Source organism: Parasteatoda tepidariorum, chromosome 2, assembly GCF_982258835.1.
Source record: "Parasteatoda tepidariorum strain Cologne lab strain chromosome 2, Ptep-v5.0, whole genome shotgun sequence".
Taxonomy (NCBI): Eukaryota; Metazoa; Arthropoda; class Arachnida; order Araneae; family Theridiidae; genus Parasteatoda; species Parasteatoda tepidariorum.
Genome location: NC_141756.1, coordinates 123,632,701 through 123,656,464, shown reverse-complemented (window position 1 = coordinate 123,656,464; position 23,764 = coordinate 123,632,701). Strand labels below are relative to the sequence as shown.

At 36.9% G+C, this 23,764-nt stretch overlaps 2 protein-coding genes across 2 annotated transcripts; both read left to right on the top strand.

Annotated features, from left to right (window-relative positions):
• Nucleotides 1-726: 726 nt before the first annotated feature.
• LOC147816151 (innexin inx4-like) lies at nt 727-1,512 on the top strand. The gene has a single exon (XM_087156722.1). The coding sequence runs from the start codon at nt 727-729 to the stop codon at nt 1,510-1,512; it is 786 nt and encodes a 261-aa protein (XP_087012848.1).
• Nucleotides 1,513-10,008: 8,496 nt separating this feature from the next.
• On the top strand, nt 10,009-12,146 carry LOC147816150 (uncharacterized). The gene has a single exon (XM_087156721.1). The coding sequence runs from the start codon at nt 10,389-10,391 to the stop codon at nt 12,144-12,146; it is 1,758 nt and encodes a 585-aa protein (XP_087012847.1). The 5' UTR covers nt 10,009-10,388.
• Nucleotides 12,147-23,764: the final 11,618 nt, after the last annotated feature.

Sequence of the window (23,764 nt, the reverse complement as noted above, 5' to 3'; positions counted from 1 at the left end):
AAGGTTCTGCGATACGTGTTCAGACAAAATTCATGAAGAGCCGTCATAAATGCATCGAGATTTAAGACTCGGGGGACTAAGACAAAAAAAAAAAAAAAAAAAAAAAAAAAAAAAAAAAAAAAAAAAAAAAAAACAATCAAAATCAAAATCAACAAAAAAAAAAAAAAAAAAAAAAAAAAAAAAAAAAAAAAAAAAAAAAAAAAATTTTTTTTTTTTTTTTTTTTTTTTTTTTTTTTTTTTTTTTTTTTTTTTTTTCAAATGTTTACAAAAGTTTTACGTTTGTCAAACTAGTCAGTTGTTGATGGACCATCCAGCTACAGCATCAAGGTCTCTTTTTACTCATCAGCGCTTTCTAGTATAAAACATTGTTGCACCCACACCAAACGATACGAGATATGTAATCAGTTGTATGATATAGTGCATTTGATGCGAACTGATCAAAGCCGCTCCCGTGGTTGCAGTTGCAGTACTGTAATACATTCCATACGCTGAATACGCAAAGGACAAAAATCCTATAAACACTACTACCAAGAGTACGCCAATCATTAGCATCTGTAGATTCATATTTTTTACTTTATTACACATTCAAAACAAGCAATCATGTTTAACGTTACGCAACTGCTGAAATGGAAACGCTCCCAGGTTCCACAAAAGAGCTTTAGCGTATTGATTGACGTGCAACAAATACATGTACGAAATGTTTTCTTGTTTTGCTTTGGACTTGCCATGACCAGACAATTTTTCGGTAGCAACATCATCTGTCAAGTAGATGGGCATCGTGTCCACCAAGAATTGTTGGACACCAAATGCTTCATTAATAGTACTTTTACAGAGTCTTCAAGTGGAATTTTATATCACAATTACTATCAATGGGTATCGGTGGTACTTTTATTGCTGGCGTTTATGTTTCATTATCCCTTTCGTATTTGGTCGAATCAAATGTCCAAATTTATGACAGAAATTACACACGAAATCAAAACCACAGATGATTCCGTGAGAGTTTTTAAAATTATTCAGGCATCTCAAGGAAACCGCTTGTTTTGGAAAGTGTTTGGATTAGAATGTGTTTACCTCGCGCAAAATGTTTTGATTCCGATAATTTTGAATATTTTTTTCAACTACGCTTGGTCGCAGTCTGATTGGCATTGGAATACCATATCCTTATTATTTCCCGAAATGGCTTCATGCAACTATGATTATTATTCTGGAGGAGGAATCACTACAGGAAAATTTAGATGTTTGCTGCCTTTGAATAGCGTGTACAGAAAAGTGTTTTGGATCGTGTATGGCATTTTCCCGACATTGATTGTATTTCACGTGTATATGTTGCTATATCGCCTTTACCAAGCTATACGTTTGGGAAAAGAGGGGATAAACGTTTGGTGGTGTCTAAACATTGCAAAAGCTGAAGCAAAAACTTGGCATGCAAAGCAGAACTTGAAAAACCAATGGCGAAATGCACATTTGAAGAATCCGTTGTATGTCAGCATGGAAGCTTTCATCGAAAGCTAACAGAAAAAAAAAAAAAAAAAAAAAAAAAAAAAAAAAAAAAAAAATTTTTTTTTTTTTTTTTTTTTTTTTTTTTTTTTTTTTTTTTTTTTTTTTTTTTTTTTTTTTTTTTTTTTTCAAATTGTCTTTATAACTTTCAGAGCACATGGCGAGTGGATCCTTTCAAATCCTAAACCTCGATGAGCATTCAACGTAGAAATTCTGCTTTGAAGCATATATATTTAAAAAAAGCGATGTCTTTTCCCCGTGGGCAAGGCGTTGTGTTCATTGATGAAGAGATTATTTTTGAGAATGAAGATTTTTTGGTGGAAGCGGAACGAGTCGAATCATATGATGCAGTGTATGAAGATTTACCACCTCTAAATATGGAAGCGGGGCGAGCCGAATCACCTGATGCCTTGTATGAGGATTTACCTCCTCTAGATATGGAAGCGGAGCCACCTGATCCAACGCATGAAGATTTACCTGTTTCAAACGCTGAAGCGGTACAGTCTGATCCATCGCCTGACGAGTTATCCATGGAAGCAGAGTCTGTCGAATCACCTGATCCAACGCACGAGAATTTATCTGTTTTAAACGCTGAAGCGGTAGAGTCTGATCCAGCCCACGACGAGTTACCACGCATCATCTCTCCAGATGTGGAAAATTTACAATCCGAACCAGTGTCTCGAGAATTGCCACTCGATTCGATGGACACCCAACCACCCGTCGCCTCTTCCAACGAGAGACAAAACGCATCCACTGAATCATCAGAGGCCTCCAATCCTCCAAATGCCATTATAGTGTTGCCTGCTGGCCCAGAATTGGCTCAATATGATATCAGTCATGAAGTGCTGTCTGACGTTTTGTGCGTGAGTGGCAATCAACACAAAAGTTTTACTTTTCTCGCCGTGCGCTTCACGAATCCAGTTATTGTCTTGAAACACTTTGGAGGGGACTGCAATCCTATAGACATTCCTCGTAGTACTTGCATGTTGGTCGAGGCAAGCAATCGTCCACTCCAAGTACGATATGTTGGAACCCCTCTGATGTTTGTCATGCCTGCAAACTCAAATGCTACACCTACAGAGCACAGCATTCTCTTGTCGTTTTTCCCACGATCATCCGTAATATTTTCAGTGTTTGACAGAGAAACCCTGTACATTGTGACCACAAGGAATCCATTTAAAAAAATTTGGAAGCGTGCGAGAAAGACAAAGGCCTTTGAAGCATTAAAGACATTCTTAGAGTGTTGCGTTTTACACACATCCAAATGTATGTTTGACATAAATACAGCGGCACTGATGAGGCATTTTAAACGCAATACAAGAGATATCAACGTTATAAGTACGTGGTATGCCCTGGCTTTCGCGATGGTTCAAAGGGACACGGTAAGACATCATGGTCGCGATCCCTGCGCACTCTTTGGAAAAAGATTGTTTCAAATTGCAGAACGCACGGAACACTTTGTACCTCTTCCGCATCTCCCGCCACCAGACTTTTACACGTGTCAAATCACTTTCGGCAATGAGCACCCCGTGGGAATTGCCTTTCGATTGATAAACGGTAAAGTAGAATACGTATCTTTGATGATTATTAGCTACACCAAAGAATGGTACTTGGACGCGAATAATAAGGCTTGCTGTTTTGTACCCACTTCCAAATTAACCCTGTGCCGCAACTGGTTTCCACTCTTTAAAGATATCCTTACTTGGCGGACGTTTGGATGTCAGTTTTACGAGAGCAATTTGGAACGTTACAAAAGGATCTTGATGGCCTTATTGGATTGGTTGTCGATTCAAAAAACAGAACCGCATAGACACATTAAAAACGATTTGTTGCAAGTGTATCAACTTTTAAATGGATCCGTTGAAACAAGATGGTCTTTAAATCATTAGTGGCGGCGATTTTACAATCCCAAAGGAATCCGAACGACTTGGTGCATTTGCAGCACGTGCAAACGTTGAAAAGGAATGTGTCCCGTGACATTTCCGAGGCATTCGTCATGAGTCAACCTTTGGTGGAACGCCATCCCGAACTGTATCGACACAGCAAGAGTTTTTTGGATTTTTTGCTTCAGATGTGTCACGTGGACACATCCGAGGAGCCACGCGTATGCCAGGTGTCTGTCGAAACGTCAAACTGGGACGAAACTATAAAAAAATTGAAAGCGTCCAAGAATCATTTCAAAGACAGAGTCGACGCATTGGAAGGGGAGAAGCTGAATATTGAAAATCAACTCGAGTCATTACAAGACGAGGTCAAGTCTATGAAAGCCCAACTGAAATGCTATGAAAAGAGAAATGCAGAGCTAGAGAATCAAATGAAAGAAGAGGTCGAGTCTATGACAGCCAAACTGAAAGACCATGAAATGGAAAATTCGCGTCTACGGAATCAAATTGCCGGTGTTGGAGAGGAGAATAAAAAATTACGAGAAAATATGGAGCCTGAGCGTTTGACGGATATCCACAGGAGCGAATGGAAGACTGCTCTCAAGGAGATGTTGGTCAATTTTAAAGAGGAATGGTCGAAAGAGTTTTCGACATCCAAAGAACACGAGGAAAAAATGAATCTCTTGCTGTCGAAACTTGAAAAGGATAAAGATGAAAAATTTGACAATTTAATGTCAAGGTTGCCCACTTTCAACGTGCAACTCATTGGCGACGCGCTGTATCAAAAACTCGAAGGACTGATGAATCGTATCATTACACACGAAGAAATGACTGAAATGTTGGGCATGTTTAAAGTAGAGGCTCATTTCGAATCGCTCAAAACAAAATTGAAAACTTATGTCACAGCAGGTGTAGCCTACACTGAATTGGAAACTGAAATTAGTCGCAGTCAGCAAAATATTATGGGACTGGCGAGAGAATTGTTGCAAAAAGTATCTACGGGATTGGGTAATAATTTACCGGTCGTCCATTTGTCCAATCGCATCGACGAGTTGCAACAGCATCTCACGGAAAGCAATACTCAACTGGCTCGCATCGATAAGGATTCCAAAATTACTCAGTATTTAAAAATGCATTTTGCAGAGATTGGATACGGAGAGAATTGGCAAGAGCAACTGATTGAGCTGATTGAACGATACAAAAAATTCCAAACGGATATGATGGGTCAATATCACCGGGTTAGAAACAGTATGGCGCAACGGCTTCTAGTCGAAATACCCATGATAACGAGTGAGGAGACCGAACCTAGACTAGATTTAATGTTACTTTTTAAACCTTTGGTGGATGAAAATATGAATTTAGTAACGACCAATAATGCGTTGCGGCAAGACGTACAAGCGACGCTTTCGTCTATCCATGAACGCATGGGCACACTGAACCAAACTGACCATTTACAAAATTATATTCAATCACGTTTCATGGATCTACAGGCGCATTTGGAGACCCTGCAACTGCAATGGATTGAAAGACCCCAGATTGAGGAACCACCAGAAGCTCAGCCCAATTCGAATTCCATGTTTATTGAAAATGAATCGTCGGTGCAACAGGCCTTACCGAGTACCGCCCAATTGGCCATCGAAAGTGTACCAGAACAGAATGAAGACATACAAACGTTGAAAAATGTTTTGGAAGACGTTTTACACGAGACACTCCCTGAGGATCTGAACCAATGGGAGTCGCCAATCAGAGAAAAAGTTACAAATTTAAACAATCGATGCCAATCAGTGAATAACGAATTAAATCTCTATATTGACAATTTAGCAATATTGAAAGGTGTTTTGAAAAATGTCTATGGTGACACATTTCCTGACACCTTGAATCAATGGGGTGATCATATCCAAAACAAAATGTTTGAAATAAAAAATCATCACGAATCGATTGAAAATGAATTAAAGTACTATACAACCCATTTAGAAACATTGAGAGGTGTCTTGGAACATGTCCATAGCGAGGATTTTTCTAACCCTATGAGTGAGTGGGGGGCCAAAATCCAAACCAAAATGTTGGAAAAGAAAAAACAATTTGACAATCTGAATAAACAATTTACTCTGTACAGGTCTATTGTAAAAGTATTGAAAGATGCTTTGGAAAATATCTATGACACGCAATTTTCTAGTAATATATCTGAATGGGTGTCTAAACTCTATACATTGAAACAGTCTATAGAAGAAAAAGTAAAGCCGTACAAGGATAAAATTACTGAACTCGAAAACGCTAAAAACGCCAAGGAAAAGGAATTGAAAACACAATATGACGACTGTAGTAATGAAATTGAACAACTTAATAATAACATTGCGTCGCTGAGAAACAATATCAGTCAATTGAATACCACTGTAAGCAATTTGAAAGCAGACAACATCAAACTATCGCAAGAATTGGAAACGGAAAAAATGCAAGTGTGTGAAGATTCCATAGTTGAATCTCTCTCTGCATTAAAAGAGGAAAATGAAATAAAACAAGAAAAAATTGTTGAACATTGGGCAACCATTGAAGCACAAGGTCGGAAAATACAGGGTTTGACCGAAACTGTAAATATTTTGACTGTAGAAAAGGAAGGGTTGACACAAGCAGTAGCATCATTGCAATCACAATTCGATGAGACTTTAAAACGAGAAAAGGAAAAACTCGAGAAAGAAGGAAGCGATCAACTGCAGAATTTGACCGATACTCATCTCCAAAAACTGAAAGAGTTGCAAGAGCAAATAGAAGCGAAAACCAAGGAAATTGAGAAATGTAATTTCGATCTCAAAACAAAAAATGACAAAACACAAAACTGGGCCCAAGAAAACGAAAAGCTAAAGGGGCAAATAAAAAAGAAAAACGATGAAATTAAAAAATGTAATGACAATCTCAAAACAATGAATGAGGATATAAAAAATTTGACCCAAGAAAGGGAAAACGACAAAAAGTATTTAAAGGCAAAAGACATTGAATTTGACAATTGTAAAACCGCTCTCGAAAAATTGACTCAAGAAAACGTTACTCTCCAAGAAACGAATGAGAAAAACACTAGTGCGCAAAAAGCAATGTTTGAGGAATTGCAAAAATTACGTGACGTGGAAAAAACACTGACACAAAAAATAAACGAGAGATCAGTTTCCGAATCTGTTTCAAAATTGCGTCGGGATATCGATATGCTAAACGAAAACATCGACAAAAAGAACATGGAAATAAGAGCTCTACAAAGTGAAAAGGAACTTAACCACGAACAATTAAAAATTTATACGAGTGTACAGTATCCTGGTGCCAGCAAACTACAAGAACACATTAAAATAGTAGAGAAGGATAATGTTAATTTGCGACGCGAACATTCAAACTTGACGTTGGAAGTTAAAAACTTACGAAAAGAAATTACTCACTTAAATGAAAACTTTTCAAATTTAAAGCCAGAGGTAAAAGGAAAACGCAAGCGCATGGAAGCAGATGAGGAAATAAAAAATGAAAATTGGAGAATGGAATTTGAACGATTGCAAAAGAAATATGATGCTGTTGAAAATAGCAAAATTACCGTGGCTCAATTGACCCAATTGTTTATAATATTTTATCAAAACGTGTTTTCATTGTATTCACACTTTAAATGGAAACGCATTCCCTCAATTCCACAGGATTTATTGCTCGAAATACGAGAAAAATTGAAACGTTTAAGCGAAATAGATGTTAAATCAAGAGCAAGTGCAATTTTTCAACTTTTGCTTTACTACGTCCGATATGATTTAAAGACTATAATTGATGATGAAACTGACATAATGCAATTGATTAAGCGTGGCGATGACGTTTATCCAAATCTTGAAACTTTACTCGAACAAAATTTCAAGAAAACGGTTGAGTATATTGACCGTGTAGCAATGGAACATGGATTTGTCGAAACAGCCAGTAATGAATTGATGGAAGTTCAAACGACAAAGTAGAAAAAAAAAAAAAAAAAAAAAAAAAAAAAAAAAAAAAAAAAAAAAAAAAAAAAAAAAAAAATTTTTTTTTTTTTTTTTTTTTTTTTTTTTTTTTTTTTTTTTTTTTTTTTTTTTTTTTTTTTTTTTTGCGGGTTAAAGTCAGACGTTGAGTCTTGATGATCTCAGTCTTATCAGAATTTCTTGAAGCCCTCCAACTCGCAACTTTAGAATTTCTGGGGCCTCGCAACTTTAGAATTTCTTGGAGCTCACAACTTTAGAATTTCTTGGAGCTCACAACTTTAGAATTTCTGGGGCCTCGCAACTTTAGAAATTCTGGGGCCTCGCAACTTTAGATAATACTGGTCCAAGTTCAAACGTCAATAGCTTCGTTAAAAAAAAAAAAAAAAAAAAAAAAAAAAAAAAAAAAAAAAATTTTTTTTTTTTTTTTTTTTTTTTTTTTTTTTTTTTTTTTTTTTTTTTTTTTTTTTTTTTTTTTTTTTTTTTGACGTTGCTGGTTAAAGTCAGATGTTGAGTATTGATGATCTCAGTCTTATCAGAATTTCTTGAAGCCCTCCAACTCGCAACTTTAGAATTTCTGGGGCCTCGCAACTTTAGAATTTCTGGGGCCTCGCAACTTTAGAATTTCTCGGAGCTCACAACTTTAGAATTTCTCGGAGCTCACAACTTTAGAATTTCTCGGAGCTCACAACTTTAGAATTTCTCGGAGCTCACAACTTTAGAATTTCTCGGAGCTCACAACTTTAGAATTTCTTGGAGCTCACAACTTTAGATAATACTGGTCCAAGTTCAAACGTCAATAGCTTCGTTAAAAAAAAAAAAAAAAAAAAAAAAAAAAAAAAAAAAAAAAAAAAAAAAAAAAAAAAAAAAAAAAAAAAATTTTTTTTTTTTTTTTTTTTTTTTTTTTTTTTTTTTTTTTTTTTTTTTTTTTTTTTTTTTTGACGTTGCGTGTTAAAGTCAGACGTTGAGTCTTGATGATCTCAGTCTTATCAGAATTTCTTGAAGCCCTCCAACTCGCAACTTTAGAATTTCTAGAGCCTCGCAACTTTAGAATTTCTGGGGCCTCGCAACTTTAGAATTTCTGGGGCCTCGCAACTTTAGAATTTCTCGGAGCTCACAACTTTAGAATTTCTCGGAGCTCACAACTTTAGAATTTCTCGGAGCTCACAACTTTAGAATTTCTCGGAGCTCACAACTTTAGAATTTCTTGGAGCTCACAACTTTAGATAATACTGGTCCAAGTTCAAACGTCAATAGCTTAGTTAAAAAAAAAAAAAAAAAAAAAAAAAAAAAAAAAAAAAAAAAAAAAAAAAAAAAAAAAATTTTTTTTTTTTTTTTTTTTTTTTTTTTTTTTTTTTTTTTTTTTTGACGTTGCGTGTTAAAGTCAGACGTTGAGTCTTGATGATCTCAGTCTTATCAGAATTTCTTGAAGCCCTCCAACTCGCAACTTTAGAATTTCTAGAGCCTCGCAACTTTAGAATTTCTGGGGCCTCGCAACTTTAGAATTTCTGGGGCCTCGGAACTTTAGAATTTCTCGGAGCTCACAACTTTAGAATTTCTCGGAGCTCACAACTTTAGAATTTCTCGGAGCTCACAACTTTAGAATTTCTCGGAGCTCACAACTTTAGAATTTCTCGGAGCTCACAACTTTAGAATTTCTTGGAGCTCACAACTTTAGATAATACTGGTCCAAGTTCAAACGTCAATAGCTTCGTTAAAAAAAAAAAAAAAAAAAAAAAAAAAAAAAAAAAAAAAAAAAAAAAAAAAAATTTTTTTTTTTTTTTTTTTTTTTTTTTTTTTTTTTTTTTTTTTTTTTTTTTTTTTTTTTTTTTTTTTTTTGACGTTGCATGTTAAAGTCAGACGTTGAGTCTTGATGATCTCAGTCTCGTCAGAATTTCTTGAAGCCCTCCAACTTGCAACTTTAGAATTTCTGGGGCCTCGCAACTTTAGAATTTCTGGGGCCTCGCAACTTTAGAATTTCAGGGGCCTCGCAACTTTAGAATCTCTCGGAGCTCACAACTTTAGAATTTCTTGGAGCTCACAACTTTAGATAATACTGGTCCAAGTTCAAACGTCAATAGCTTCGTTAAAAAAAAAAAAAAAAAAAAAAAAAAAAAAAAAAAAAAAAAAAAAAAAAAAAAAAAAAAAAAATTTTTTTTTTTTTTTTTTTTTTTTTTTTTTTTTTTTTTTTTTTTTTTTTTTTTTTTTTTTTTTTTTTTTTTTTTTTTTTAACGTCGTAGGTTAAAGTCAGACGTTGAGTCTTGATGATCTCAGTCTCGTCAGAATTTCTTGAAGCCCTCCAACTCGCAACTTTAGAATTTCTTGAAGCTCTCAATCTTATACAATATTGGCTCAAGCTCAAACGTCCATAGCCTTGTTTGGAACCTTCACAACTTGCGACAGTGGAGTCTTCAATATCTAGGCTCAGCAAAACTTTCCAAAGCCCTTACAACTTACAAATGTTGTATCATGAATAATTTCAGTCAGCCGTTGAGTCTCGATAATCTCAGCTCATCGAAATTTATGGAGCCCTCACTACTTACTAGCGTCGAGTCTTAGATCATCTCAGCTCATCAAAATTTTCTTAATTCAGTCTACGAAAAAAAATTTCTTAAGCTCATGAGATTAAGGAGTCTGCCACCATTGTCTCGCTTTGCAAAACCAATAACACAGATCAAATACATCACTAAACCATTCCAAAAACAACCACTTTTTGATGTAGCTGAAGAAGAAAAAAATAAATATTAATATATTTATGATAAAAAATAGCAATAAATACCACTTTCTTGTTATTAGCATGCATAACGTAATAACGCCTGTCGTATAAGCAGCTGTAGCCATCAACGTGCCGATGATTAAACGATCCATCCCAGAGGTTTTTCTTGAATCATATACAAGCGCCACTCTTTAGGCATAACGTTTTTGTATAATGTATACCATGAAAGGTTTATATAGGCTCTATAAAACCGATGATTCCAGCCAACAAAAACCATAATCACACATAACAGTATCACAATCATCTTTCTTAAACATAAATAAAGGTATGAATATTGGACGTGATCAAAGTCAACCCATTCTAAAGCGACGTCGAAAGGCTAGATTGGAGAGACTTGAGGCTGTCCCCAATGATTCCGAAATAGGTATGGTCGGAGGTAAAGTATGGTATGACGTTCCAAATTCAATCATTCCGGTGATGAATCCTGATATGGCTTTTGACAATGCGAAACATCGCCGTAGACCACTCATGATAGAACCTGATGAACTCGAAGTAAAAAGCGATGATTATTCCACTTTTGCGATTCCTGCTCCAAAAAAGCGTCGTTCAAATGGAGAAGATCCAATGGACGACACTGAAAACCCTTCTGAAGAACCACCAGCTAATGACGCTGGAAACCCTTCCGAAGAACCACCAGCTAATGACGCTGGAAACCCTTCTGAAGAACCAACAATAAATGAAACTGCAAATTCTTCGGGAGAACCATTAGCAAATGACGCGCCAAATACTTCTGAGGAAGAACCAATGGATGAAACTGAAAACTCTTCCAAAGAACTACCGGCAAATGACTCCACAAATTCTTCCGAAAATCCACCAGCAAATTCTTTTGAAGATTTACCAGCCAGTGATACTGCAAATTCTTCTAAAGAACCACCTGCCGATGACACTGCAAATCCTTCCGAAAATCCACCAGCAAATCCTTCCGTTGAACCACCAGCCAGTGATACTACAAATTCTTCTAAAGAACCACCTGCCGATGACACTGCAAATCCTTCCGAAAATCCACCAGTCGATGACACTGCAAATCCTTCCGTCGAACCACCAGCCGATGACACTGCAAATCCTTCCGAAAATCCACCAGTCGATGACACTGCAAATCCTTCCGTCGAACCACCAGCCAGTGATACTGCAAATTCTTCTAAAGAACCACCAGCCGATGACACTGCAAATCCTTCCGTCGAACCACCAGCCAGTGATACTGCAAATTCTTCTAAAGAACCACCAGCCGATGACACTGCAAATCCTTCCGTCGAACCACCAGCCAGTGATACTGCAAATTCTTCATTCGTACCACCAGCCGATGACACTGCAACTCCTTTCGAAGAAACACCTGTCCCCACAAACAAAATTGAAAATTCTTTGAATCCATCAAAAGATACACCTGCACTGCCCCCGATGGACACGGCGCATGAACCAGATGAACATTTTGAATCAACCATCATACCGATGGTTGTGCGTTACGCGACTATCGATACAGAAGGCATTTATTTCCCTAATCCCTTTCATCTCCCATTTTTAATTTTAAATGAAAAATTTAACTGTTATCCCTCCTATCAATCTATAGTCGATGGAATATTGCGTACAGTTGAATACATTCCAAAAAACGTAGATGGAATTCCGCAATATTTGTTTACCAAAGACGATTTAATCGTGTATCCATTCGACTTGACATCCAAACAACCCTTGTATCCTAAAGATGAAAATGGTGATGAAACTTACCTTGAAATCGGTGGTGTGGAACACTATGCGCGTGATGCCTTGGGAAATCCAATCTATGCCAAAGATTCTCATAATCTCGAAGTAGCGCCTAAAAATAACGATGAGTACTACTATGCGCGCAATTTGTCTGGAAAGGAGATTTATCCTAAAAAAGCCAACGGAAGCGAGTATTACATTTTTCGTGTTTGGAAAGAAGTACCCGCTAAAGACAATTTGAACGGTTACTATGCAGTCGATGAAAAAGGTGTAGCCATGTATCCAAGGTATTATAAAGGTTTGAAACCTACAGGCGCGACTCTGCATTAATCTGATAAATCAAGTACAATGTACACACAGCCTGACGTTCAAATGGGGGATTCCGACATGTCCCAAGATCACGAAAACGACATTAGATATTTTATCGTGGATGCATTTGGCAACGAAAGCTATACAAAAAGCCTGGATGGACGTGAGCTTTATCCCACTAGTGATGATATTGATGAGACAAGTGAGAATTCTGTGTTTGCCAAGCGCGGAGGTGAAGCGTATTACGCGAAAACTGCCTCCAATGACGAATATTACCCGACGCCTGAAATACTCCTCAAAACGAGTACCGGATCGTTTAAATATGCTCGCGATCGCTTGGGAAATGAATTTTATCCAAAACTTCGTAATGGTGATCAGTATGTCTTTAGGGATAATAAACGTCCCGAATACGCCACAATGAGCACAGGAGCTCCATTTTATCCAAAATATAGAAAAGGGTGTCAATTTGTGGTCGACAATGAATGGATTATGGATATAAATCGTCTTATAATTTACCCTTTGTGTCACAACGGTAAACCCGTTTATCCAAAAAACAGCAACGGCGATGAATATTACATGGACAACATAGCAACAAACAAAAGAGGTGACGAGGTGTACGCCCGAAAGGCGAACGGAGATGAGTTTTACCCAACCATTATGTCGTTTGCAAGATTGAAAAATGGCAACTACATTTATGCCCTTACCAAACATGGAAAAGTTATATTTCCAAAAGACAAAGACGGGAACGAGTTTTACATTACAGATCCAACTACAGATAGTGATGTCACACGTATGAATGGTAAAGACATTGACCGATACGCGAAACGGTCCGACGGCAAGGAAATTTACCCCCGGATCAAAACAGATGAGTTGTCTTTGGACAGAAAGGAAGTCATTTTAAACCAAACGTATGCTCGAGTATTTGGAGACGCTATCGGATATCCTGTAGATGAATACAATAACGAATATATTAAGGATTTCTCGACACCGGGTCCTACTATCCAAACACTTTTTCCATTGGGATATCCCGAAACGAACGATGGGTACGTGATCGTCCCATCTTTCGACAACAAACCCTATATAAATACAGGTATCAATCCCCAAGTGAATGAAGTTAATATCATTGGGAGATTATATCGCAAACACAAAGGATATGTCGATTATTTAACAAAGGTCCAACATACTAGTAGTCCAAGGGTACCCAAGAAAAAATATAATACAATACCTTTTATTAAAAATGCACAACTTCCAGCTCAAAACAACCCTCCAGTTCAAAACAACCCTCCTGCTCAAAACAACCCTCCTGCTCAAAACAACCCTCCAGCTCAAAACAACCCTCCTGCTCAAAACAACCCTCCAGCTCAAAACAACCCTCCAGCTCAAAACAACCCTCCAGCTCAAAACAACCCTCCCGTCATAAGAGGTCCTCCTGTGAAACCAACAACCCCAGTTTCAACAAACAATTGGTTGGTGGTGACCCTACTCATTATAATGGGATTATTGATTGTAGGTCTTGGTCTGAGCATACGTATGTTTATGAATCGCAGCACGCAACCACCGCCATTTGGAGTTGTGAGGCAACAGACAACAATAAGATAAAAAAAAAAAAAAAAAAAAAAAAAAAAAAAAAAAAAAAAAAAAAAAAAAAAAAAAAAAAAATTTTTTTTTTTTTTTTTTTTTTTTTTTTTTTTTTTTTTTTTTTTTTTTTTTTTTTTTTTTTTTTTTTTTTTTTTTTAAACCTTGTTAAAAGGTAAAGACGAAACAAGAAATGTCCAGTACTACTCTAACACAGAGAATTGAAAACATATTGGCCGCGGATGATGCAGATCGTGTAAAGGAATCATTTGGTTCTAGTGAAAAACAACTGGCCCAAATTGTATTGGTTCTCGTTGCGGTTCCAGCAGTATCCATACCAGCAGTGCTTCATATCGTTTGGAAAAATATTTATTGGGGAGTATTCATTCTGATTTTGTACTTGGGAAGCATATATTTTGTTATTCAGCACCGATTGAATTGGCTGCTGTATCTTTCAGAACAATTCCACGCATTATACAATGCATGAATACGAATTTCGATTGGTCGTTCAAAACAGTTCTAGTCTCGACTATATTTTAAATCACATTGCGTCTGAATGGCTTGGCTCTGTCGTGACTCGCCCAGTCTATTATATAAAACCCCATTTTCGGTTTCGTGACAGAGCTCTTGAAATCAAAACAATTTTAAATACAAAAATGGTTTATCACGATCGTTTATGGTTCAGATGGATACATTCTAAGGAAATCCCATATGAAGAATGGAATATGGAGAATCACAAGACATTTCTGGATGCAGTGGGCAATTTTCAATGTCCGTTTCGGATCGAAAAGCGACGTGTTTTAAAATTGGATGATTGTGCCCAAATTTACACGTTTCAAGCAATCGATGGAATGTTTCGGTTAGTATTTGAATGGGAGTATGGTGTGTTTAAAAAATCCCTTGAATCCATTCCCGGAGAGCAGTTGTTATCATGTTTAACAAAATATCAAAAAATCTATAATTATTTACGCGGTTTTCCACACCCAACCTACACATTAGATGAACACATGTCCCGAAAACCAGTGACGTGCATTCCTGATCTCATCTACTCTGATACCCATTTGGTGGCTCATAAATGGGATGGTACGTTTGGAATGGTATATAGCTATTCGGATCGCATTGTAGAAAAATGGGAAGGTGGATTGCAAAAACTCCGCAAGGGCATCACAATTGATGACGGAATTGTATTTTCTGCAGAAAACTTGGGTCACACAATTATTTTGCTGGATGTGTATCAAGTCCGTGGACATTTGGTAGCACCTTGGTGCAAGAGAAACATTTTTTTGGAGTATTTGCCAAGTATCTCTTTGCCTAAAGGGTATCGCGCGCAAAAATATTATTTTTCAGCATTTCAGTTACCCGAACCAGATTTCAATACAGACGGCTATATTATCCATGATACGGAAAGCGATAATGTTTTTAAAGTAAAAGAAAACCATTCTTTGGATGTCATGTACAACGATGGATACTTTTACATTCCTCAGCATCGGTTCAAATCATTGGAAGAAGATGCATTGATAAACGGCCACATTTACGAGGTTTCTATATCGGATGGTCGTGTCTTGCGTGAGAGGACTGATCGTATGACGGGAAACACACAAGATCAAATACATAGTATATTGAATAAAAGAAAATGGGGAGGATCAACGATTGAAAAGATAATTCCTCCCGTGGAAAAATCAAGACCTGGAAGAAAAAAATTGAGTTTGTTTAAATGAAAAATAAATTCTCACGAGTTGAGATTATCGAGACCCGTTACCTGACCTACTTTAGGATTTGTCAAAGGTCTCAACTTTAGAATTTGTCGAAGGTCTCAACTTTAGAATTTCCGGGAGCTGTCAACCTTAGACAATATTGGCTCGAGAGCTCAAACATACAAATATTGTAAAAAAAAAAAAAAAAAAAAAAAAAAAAAAAAAAAAAAAAAAAAAAAAAAAAAAATTTTTTTTTTTTTTTTTTTTTTTTTTTTTTTTTTTTTTTTTTTTTTTTTTTTTTTTTTTTTTTTTTTTTTTGACGTTGCTGGTTAAAGTCAGACGTTGAGTCTTGATGATCTCAGTCTTATCAGAATTTCTTGAAGCCCTCCAACTCGCAACTTTAGAATTTCTAGAGCCTCGCAACTTTAGAATTTCTGGGGCCTCGCAACTTTAGAATTTCTGGGGCCTCGCAACTTTAGAATTTCTGGGGCCTCGGAACTTTAGAATTTCTCGGAGCTCACAACTTTAGAATTTCTCGGAGCTCACAACTTTAGAATTTCTCGGAGCTCACAACTTTAGAATTTCTTGGAGCTCACAACTTTAGATAATACTGGTCCAAGTTCAAACGTCAATGCTTCGTTAAAAAAAAAAAAAAAAAAAAAAAAAAAAAAAAAAAAAAAAAAAAAAAAAAAAAAAAAAAAAAAAAAAAAAAAATTTTTTTTTTTTTTTTTTTTTTTTTTTTTTTTTTTTTTTTTTTTTTTTTTTTTTGACGTTGCTGGTTAAAGTCAGACGTTGAGTCTTGATGATCTCAGTCTTATCAGAATTTCTTGAAGCCCTCCAACTCGCAACTTTAGAATTTCTAGAGCCTCGCAACTTTAGAATTTCTGGGGCCTCGCAACTTTAGAATTTCTGGGGCCTCGGAACTTTAGAATTTCTCGGAGCTCACAACTTTAGAATTTCTCGGAGCTCACAACTTTAGAATTTCTCGGAGCTCACAACTTTAGAATTTCTCGGAGCTCACAACTTTAGAATTTCTCGGAGCTCACAACTTTAGATAATACTGGTCCAAGTTCAAACGTCAATGCTTCGTTAAAAAAAAAAAAAAAAAAAAAAAAAAAAAAAAAAAAAAAAAAAAAAAAAAAAAAAAAAAAAAAATTTTTTTTTTTTTTTTTTTTTTTTTTTTTTTTTTTTTTTTTTTTTTTTTTTTTTTTTTTTACGATGTTGTGTTTAAAAGCTCGGTTGCCTCGAAACAATTTTCACTCACAACTGAAACCAACCAAATCAAGACATGGAAGATTACAGTTCTCTCATCGCTCGAGTTTTGAAAAATGAAACCCTGTCCGAACAGATTAAGGAGTTGGCTGCCGAAGGCGATGCCTTAAATCTCACAACACAAGACTGGAAGCAAGTATTGGAAAACGACTCATTTTACCAGAGATTACAAACCGATGCCAGATCTCTTTATGGTCCTGCAAAAGTTTCATACAACCAACAATTTCGCGTTCAAAACTTGAACAACGAATCCGTTAAAGTGATTCTAGTTGGACAATGCTCAGTCTATCGTTCGTACGACAAGGATTCAAAACGCAGTGACAGCAAGTATTTCGCCATTAATTTAAAAGAGTGTCCCATTTTGAACGTATTGAGTGCAGCGATGAACAGCGATGTGGAAAATGTAAAGTTTTCAGACACGAGCAAATTAAATTTTGGTGCATGCAGCATGTTTTGCAAGTACTGCAATGATGCCAGAGAAGAAATGATTAGTAAAGGCGCACATTTAAAATTAAACAACTTTCATAGTTGTATCGTGAAAACAGCCATCTATGATGGGCGTAGGGTTCTGAATCGATTTGATACTCAAATATCGCAAATGTTTGAGGGAACATTTATCGCTATTCTCAAATTGGAATTTAATATCCGATATTTTTATACGTTAAAGGAAAGCCGGGATGAATGTGTTCGTCTAGGTGGCAACGTGTTGAAAATGATTGCCTTTCCAGAATCTAATTTAAAAGAATCGAAAGTATTTTTGGGAGACGTTTTTTGGGAACCTAAGCCTGACGTACCACAAGATGCTTCTCAGAAAAGAGCTTTGGACAACGATGATGACGACGGGATAATTGATGTGTACTCGTGCAAAATGATGAAAATGGAGAAACCTGAGTGCGTTGTCGTGGAAGAAGAAGTTATTGATTTCAACTAAAAAAAACTGCCTATTGCTAAAAGTATATATTAAAAAAAAAAAAAAAAAAAAAAAAAAAAAAAAAAAAAAAAAAAAAAAAAAAAAAAAAAAAAAAAAAAAATTTTTTTTTTTTTTTTTTTTTTTTTTTTTTTTTTTTTTTTTTTTTTTTTAATCGAGTATGTATTTAATAGGCACGTCCAGCAATTATTGTTCTACGCAATGCATTTTGTTGATTAATCATATTTTTCGAGACTTTTTGGTTTACAACTTCTTTGGGATACACGATAACATTTTCCGCATAGAATCCCAAGTCGGATGCTGCCCCTACTTCGTGAACTCCTCTGGAAGATCCGAAAATGACGAGCGGGGCACTACACTCAACATCATTGCTGGCCACAACACCAATACCTTCAATATACGCACAACTGTAGCTTGTATTGTCCACCTCCAACGTTTTTGAATTTAAATCCTGTACAATGTGTTGGGAGGTTTCAAATCTACTGAGAAAGTATTTAAGGCATAGAGACAAATCTTGTGCTTCCATGAGACTCATTCGTTTATCCGTGGTTAATACAATTCCATTCATATGCTCCTTGTTGGCATGATTTTCAATAAACGTTTCCGATACTGTCATTTTCGATCGGATATAACCAATGTTGACTGGATCCAGTTCACAAGCTGTGTTAGGGTTAAGGTTTACGTTTTTAGATACTTCGGATAAATTTCGAAGCATTTCGAATGTTTTCCGATCACCTTTAACGACTTGAGTCTTGTCAGTTGCTCTTCGCATAAATTTGTCCAATACGTGATTCATGGAATACGTTTTTTCCTTATTAGTCAGCGCTGGCGTATTTGCATCATTTTTATTTCGATACGTTTTATCGATGAAACTTTGCACGGGGATAATGACTTCGTTTCGTTTAAAAATGATTCCATCGCATGGCTTCAAAACCCAACCCGTAAAATTATAAGAAGTAGGCTTTTCTATGCAATGCGCATATATTTCGAGTCCGTAATATTCTTTCAAATGTTTGGCACACAAGAGGTTGTTCAAGTGACTGTTCTTACGTCCAGTGCAAAAGGTATTTCCTCCACTCAAAAGGCAAGCAGTTGATTCCATTTCCTTACTTTGTTTACTTTGAAAATCAAGCAATGGCCGCTTGGAAAAAATGGGTGTTTAAGCGCCCCAAAATAGGAAAAAGCTTCAAAGGGTTTAGGGGGACGGTAAAAAATGTAAAGCACTTACGATCTTTTGTGAGTAAGAATGATTCACTGCGTCGCGTCATTTCCAAAGTGTTTACCAAAAAAGGTTTGGTGGCGGTCACTGCTGCCACTGTGGTGGGTGTTGGCGTGTCGGCCATCAACGATTACATTCAATCCAATTCGGGTTGTTTTTTAAAATCCGAAAACTCTGTGTGTAAAGTGAAAGACCTCAGTTGTTGTCAACCGGATCCAGTGGATGAGCTTTCATTCTGCTCGCAAACCGTGCAAGGTGATCCTTGTTTAAATTTCGACGAAGACGAGGAAAAGTCGTGCTGTAAATTATGCGATTGTCAATTTTATAATTGTTTGCCTGGTCAAGAAATGGAATGCCGTCGACCCACGATTGGAGAAGCGTTGGCCCATTATGCTCAAGGTTTAACGTTGGGGGCTTGGAATTGGGTGGCTTATTTGGTACCGTTACTCTATTGGGCAGCGGGAATCACGACAGCGCTTATAGTGTTGTGGATAGCGTGGAAAATTTATAAAAAGACAAGAGCGATATGATTCCACAGCTGAGACAATTGGATTTACCAAACGATCAATTGATTCAGCTCATGCGCAAACGACACAGGATGGACATTGAGAAAGAAATCCCAACATGTAAAACAATGCAACCATTTACCAAAAGAATAACACTAGAGCTGGTCAAATGTCCTACGGTACAGCAAATGGCCAAGACGTATATCGAACATCTTTTGAAAAACAAAAATGATTGCGGATACTTGTATTTTTTAATTAATCAACCTCTTTTTGTCAAATTAGACATTCGATTTAATGGGGAAATGGCCATTCAATGTTCACGAAGGGATGAAATTGTCACAATCATTGAAGACTTGGCCAAAACCTGGGCGAGAGAAAATACAATGCTCTATGAAGTGACTCGATTGGAATTGTTATACTTTTTGGTTTTGCTAATCAACCCTCATTTGAATTGGGTGGCTGTGGATTTTTTGCTGAAAGGAACCAGGAATCATACCCATCTAATTGTTGCACCTCATCGTCTGTTGAAAAATAAGAAATTAACATTGTAAAAAAAAAAAAATTTTTTTTTTTTTTTTTTTTTTTTTTTTTTTTTTTTTTTTTTTTTTTTTTTTTTTTTTTTTTTTTTTTTTTTTTTTTTAACGTTGTTTGTTAAAGCCACGCGTTGAGTCTTGATAATCTCAGAATCGTCACAATTTCTTCAAGCCCTCAAATCGCAACTTTAGAATTTCTCTAAACTCACAAGTTTAGAATTTCTCTAAACTCACAACTTTAGAATTTCTTGAAACTCGCTCGACTTGAAAATCAACTTATCACACATGTACTCTGTTCCTCCAAAGTCTTTTCATCTCCTCTAGATACACGATTACTGTTGATGTAATTTGTCTCGTTTTGACCCATCTGCAGCTCAATGTCGTCATCACTCAACATGTACACGTAGCCCTCCTTTTTATGAGGGGTTGTAATTTTTGTTTGAAAGCAAACTTTGTGCTGAACTAATGTTAACGCCATTGGAACCATTTTGACATCGACAAAATTGCTTTTGCTGTACCGAAACAAATTCAACCACTCCATCACCAACTTTGGCATTTGAACTTTGGAAGGAAGTACAGTGTCGGATTTTGTGAGGCACCACGATGGATACGCTACACCCTTTTGAATACCTTTGTTGACTGCGTGTACGTGATCAAATCGAAACGATTCCATCACTTGAAATTCATCCGTGAGTGTCGCAGTTTGAAAAATGTATTGAATGCCTCGTTGCGATTCTAACGCAGGGCGTCCCTCCAAAATCGGGAAGCTAAAACAGAAAAATCCTCCATTGTACACGTATCCCAGCACCGTCGAGTCTACGCTCACTTTTTCTGTATTGGGTGGTAATTTTAAAAATGTCGGGACATAATAAATGGGTGTCCACGCGGTGGTGGGAACTTCATGAAATTCTGTATACACGTCATATGGATATCGGACGTACAAAATACGTTTAGGCAATTGACCATTTACAGATAACGCCACAAATTCGTTGGGTTCCTGTGAATGGGCTCGCGTTCCTTCATACGTAATGCGAAATGGCCATTCCACAATAACGCCCAATCGCTGCAAAACGTCATCTGAAGGTTTTCCTTGGAGAGTGACGACATGATTACGGTGATACGAATTTAAAATGTCTTGTATGATAAGGTGGGGCCTGTTTATGGACAAGCGTTTTTGTATCGCCCCGGTTCCGACAGCCCTCTCTTCTGGTAAATAAGGTCTTTCAACAACTTGAAAGGGAATCAATTTTGCATCTGTAATTTTATCTTTGGTCAAATACAATCGAGTTTCAATACCCAGATTCTGTTTGCTGCGCCATTCTTCAGCAACTGACAATACGTGTTGGGATGGTTCCTTACTCAAAATGCAAATGCGATACATGGCATTTGTACACGGTCTGCAATTTCCAAAATAGTTTCCACCGGGATACGGTAAATCCTCCTTATCCAAATAGACAACGCAGTTTTTGTAAGAAAATATAATATCTGACGCTTGATGAGATATTCCTCGCATGTATTCGGCGACAAGAGCGGGATCGCTTACAAAGTAAGGGGTGGCATACATTTGAAATGTAGCAGATTCCTCGGGCATAGGCATAATGGTCTTGGAATTACCCAAGAGAGCGCTCCAAGTATTATTTTGGCACACGACAGTGATGGGATCTTCTGTATTGAAAAACACTTTGAGTGCTTGAGCAAAAGGTTTTGTTGTATTTCTACAGATGGTATCGTATCGATACAAATGCAACACGGACCAAGGATCAAATTTCGCATCTGCAAAATTTAACACAATCAAATCTCCTTCATTTTTGGCTTCCGTATAACCATGAAAATTACTATACAACGTGCTGTACCTCGGAAGATTCATCTTTGCTTTATTTCGTTTGGAGTAATGTAACAGAAATTTTAGAATCTGAATTTTTTGAAGCTCTCACAACTTGCAAAGTTGAATGATGAAAAAATTAAAAAACCTCTCAACACTTTAGACGAGCTACGTGTTACACAACAACGTAGGAGAAAAAAAAAAAAAAAAAAAAAAAAAAAAAAAAAAAAAAAAAAAAAAAAAAAAAAAATTTAAACGTTGGATATTTAAGTCGAGCAAAAAAAATTTAGAGTATCGACTCGATGCTCGACTTAAATATCCAACGTTTAAAAAAAAAAAAAAAAAAAAAAAAAAAAAAAAAAAAAATTTTTTTTTTTTTTTTTTTTTTTTTTTTTTTTTTTTTTTTTTTTTTTTTTTTTTTTTTTTTGCTGAGCAGTATATAAGGTAGAGCCTTCTGAGCCTTCGGATCATTCAGAGCCAGTGCTTTGCCTTTGCCAGTTCTCTCTGCTCTTCTATCCATGGCTGACTCTTCGGACTTTGACTCGTCGTCTTCCTCGTCGTCTTCCTCCTCTGACGAAGACGATTTGACCGAATTGAATTTCCAGTCGGCGCCTCCTCCATCACCTCCGACACCCACTTCTATGGATATTGGCCAGATGAAGCTGATTTCTCCGTTGCCTCCCTCACCTGAGCCTCAGCTCTTTGAACCCATGTCGCCACCCATGCCTGTGGCCTCACCACCTGCCAACACACTGAAACCTACTCCACGCTCCATCGTCCAAGTGGCCCCCTCTCGTGCTCATCCTGCCAGAATACCCTTGGTCTCGGCCTCTGACTATCGATCCCGAGAGAAGCGAATCTCCACCTCTCCACCTCGCCTCTCCAATCCACCCAAAAGATTGAAATCACCCATCTCCAGGTCCAGGCTTCCCACCTGTCTCATCTCTGTTCCACCCGTAGACTCTAACACCTCGAGCCAGACACCCGTGGACTCTAAAGCCTCGAGGACTGTCAAAACGTCTGCCCCACCTGCCAAGTCCAGCACTTCGAGCCAGACACCCGTGGACCCGAGGACTGTCAAAACGTCTGCCCCACCTGCCAAGTCCAGCACCTCGAGCCAGACACCAGTGGACTCTAAGGCCTCAAAGACTGTCAAAACGTCTGCCCCACCTGCCAAGCCCAGCACCATCAACGACGTGCGTTCTCACTCTCCCCCGCCAGCCTTCGAGGAGACGAGTCATAACTATCGTCGAGACGGCTACGAACGTAGGCGAAAGACTCATTATACAGGGCGGCATTCACAGACCTTTGCCGTGCTGTGCATTCGAAAAGACGGACACACCCTGACCAACGGTTACGTATATGACGTCATGGATGGACCCATGCACCCTCAGCATCTGTTGGAGAAACTCTACGACATGCGGGTCCGTTTTTTGATCCACACGGACGCCATCACCAAATCAAAATGGGGTGAAGTATTGGCGAGGCTACCCCCCTATCATCCAGCCAGGGAACTAAAAGCGGTGGTATTGAAACCAGATGCCACCATAGACTCGAGCAGGTGTGTATATTGCTCGAGGGCAGAATGTCACAGGTGGATTGCCGTGACGAAAGGCATTTCAAAATTTTTGCATTTGGGAATGGAACCGATCCCACATCGAATGTGAGTGTTTATTTTTGTAGTATGCTCGCATTTAATATATATTATTATTATTATTATTATGAAAATAATTTTGTATTACGCTTGTGAAAAAAATAAAAAAATGTTTATAAATCCATGTTGTCATCTTTTCACACAAATTTAGAATTTGCAACTTTAGCTTAAACGTCAATAACCTTGTAAAAAAAAAAAAAAAAAAAAAAAAAAAAAAAAAAAAAAAAAAAAAAAAAAAAAAAAAAAAAAAATATTTTTTTTTTTTTTTTTTTTTTTTTTTTTTTTTTTTTTTTTTTTTTTTTTTTTTTTTTTTTTTTTTTTTTCTAAGTTGTCTGTTAAAGGCAGGCGGTGAGTCTTGATACTTTAAACGCATGAAAATTTTTCTAAAGCTCTGACAACTCATCAGCTTGCAGTATAGAACGATATTGAACGTTTC

Bases quoted from the DNA above. Each gene is read 5' to 3' on its own strand.
- LOC147816151 (XM_087156722.1), top strand. From the start codon at position 727: ATGACCAGACAATTTTTCGGTAGCAACATCATCTGTCAAGTAGATGGG.
- LOC147816150 (XM_087156721.1), top strand. From the start codon at position 10,389: ATGAATATTGGACGTGATCAAAGTCAACCCATTCTAAAGCGACGTCGA.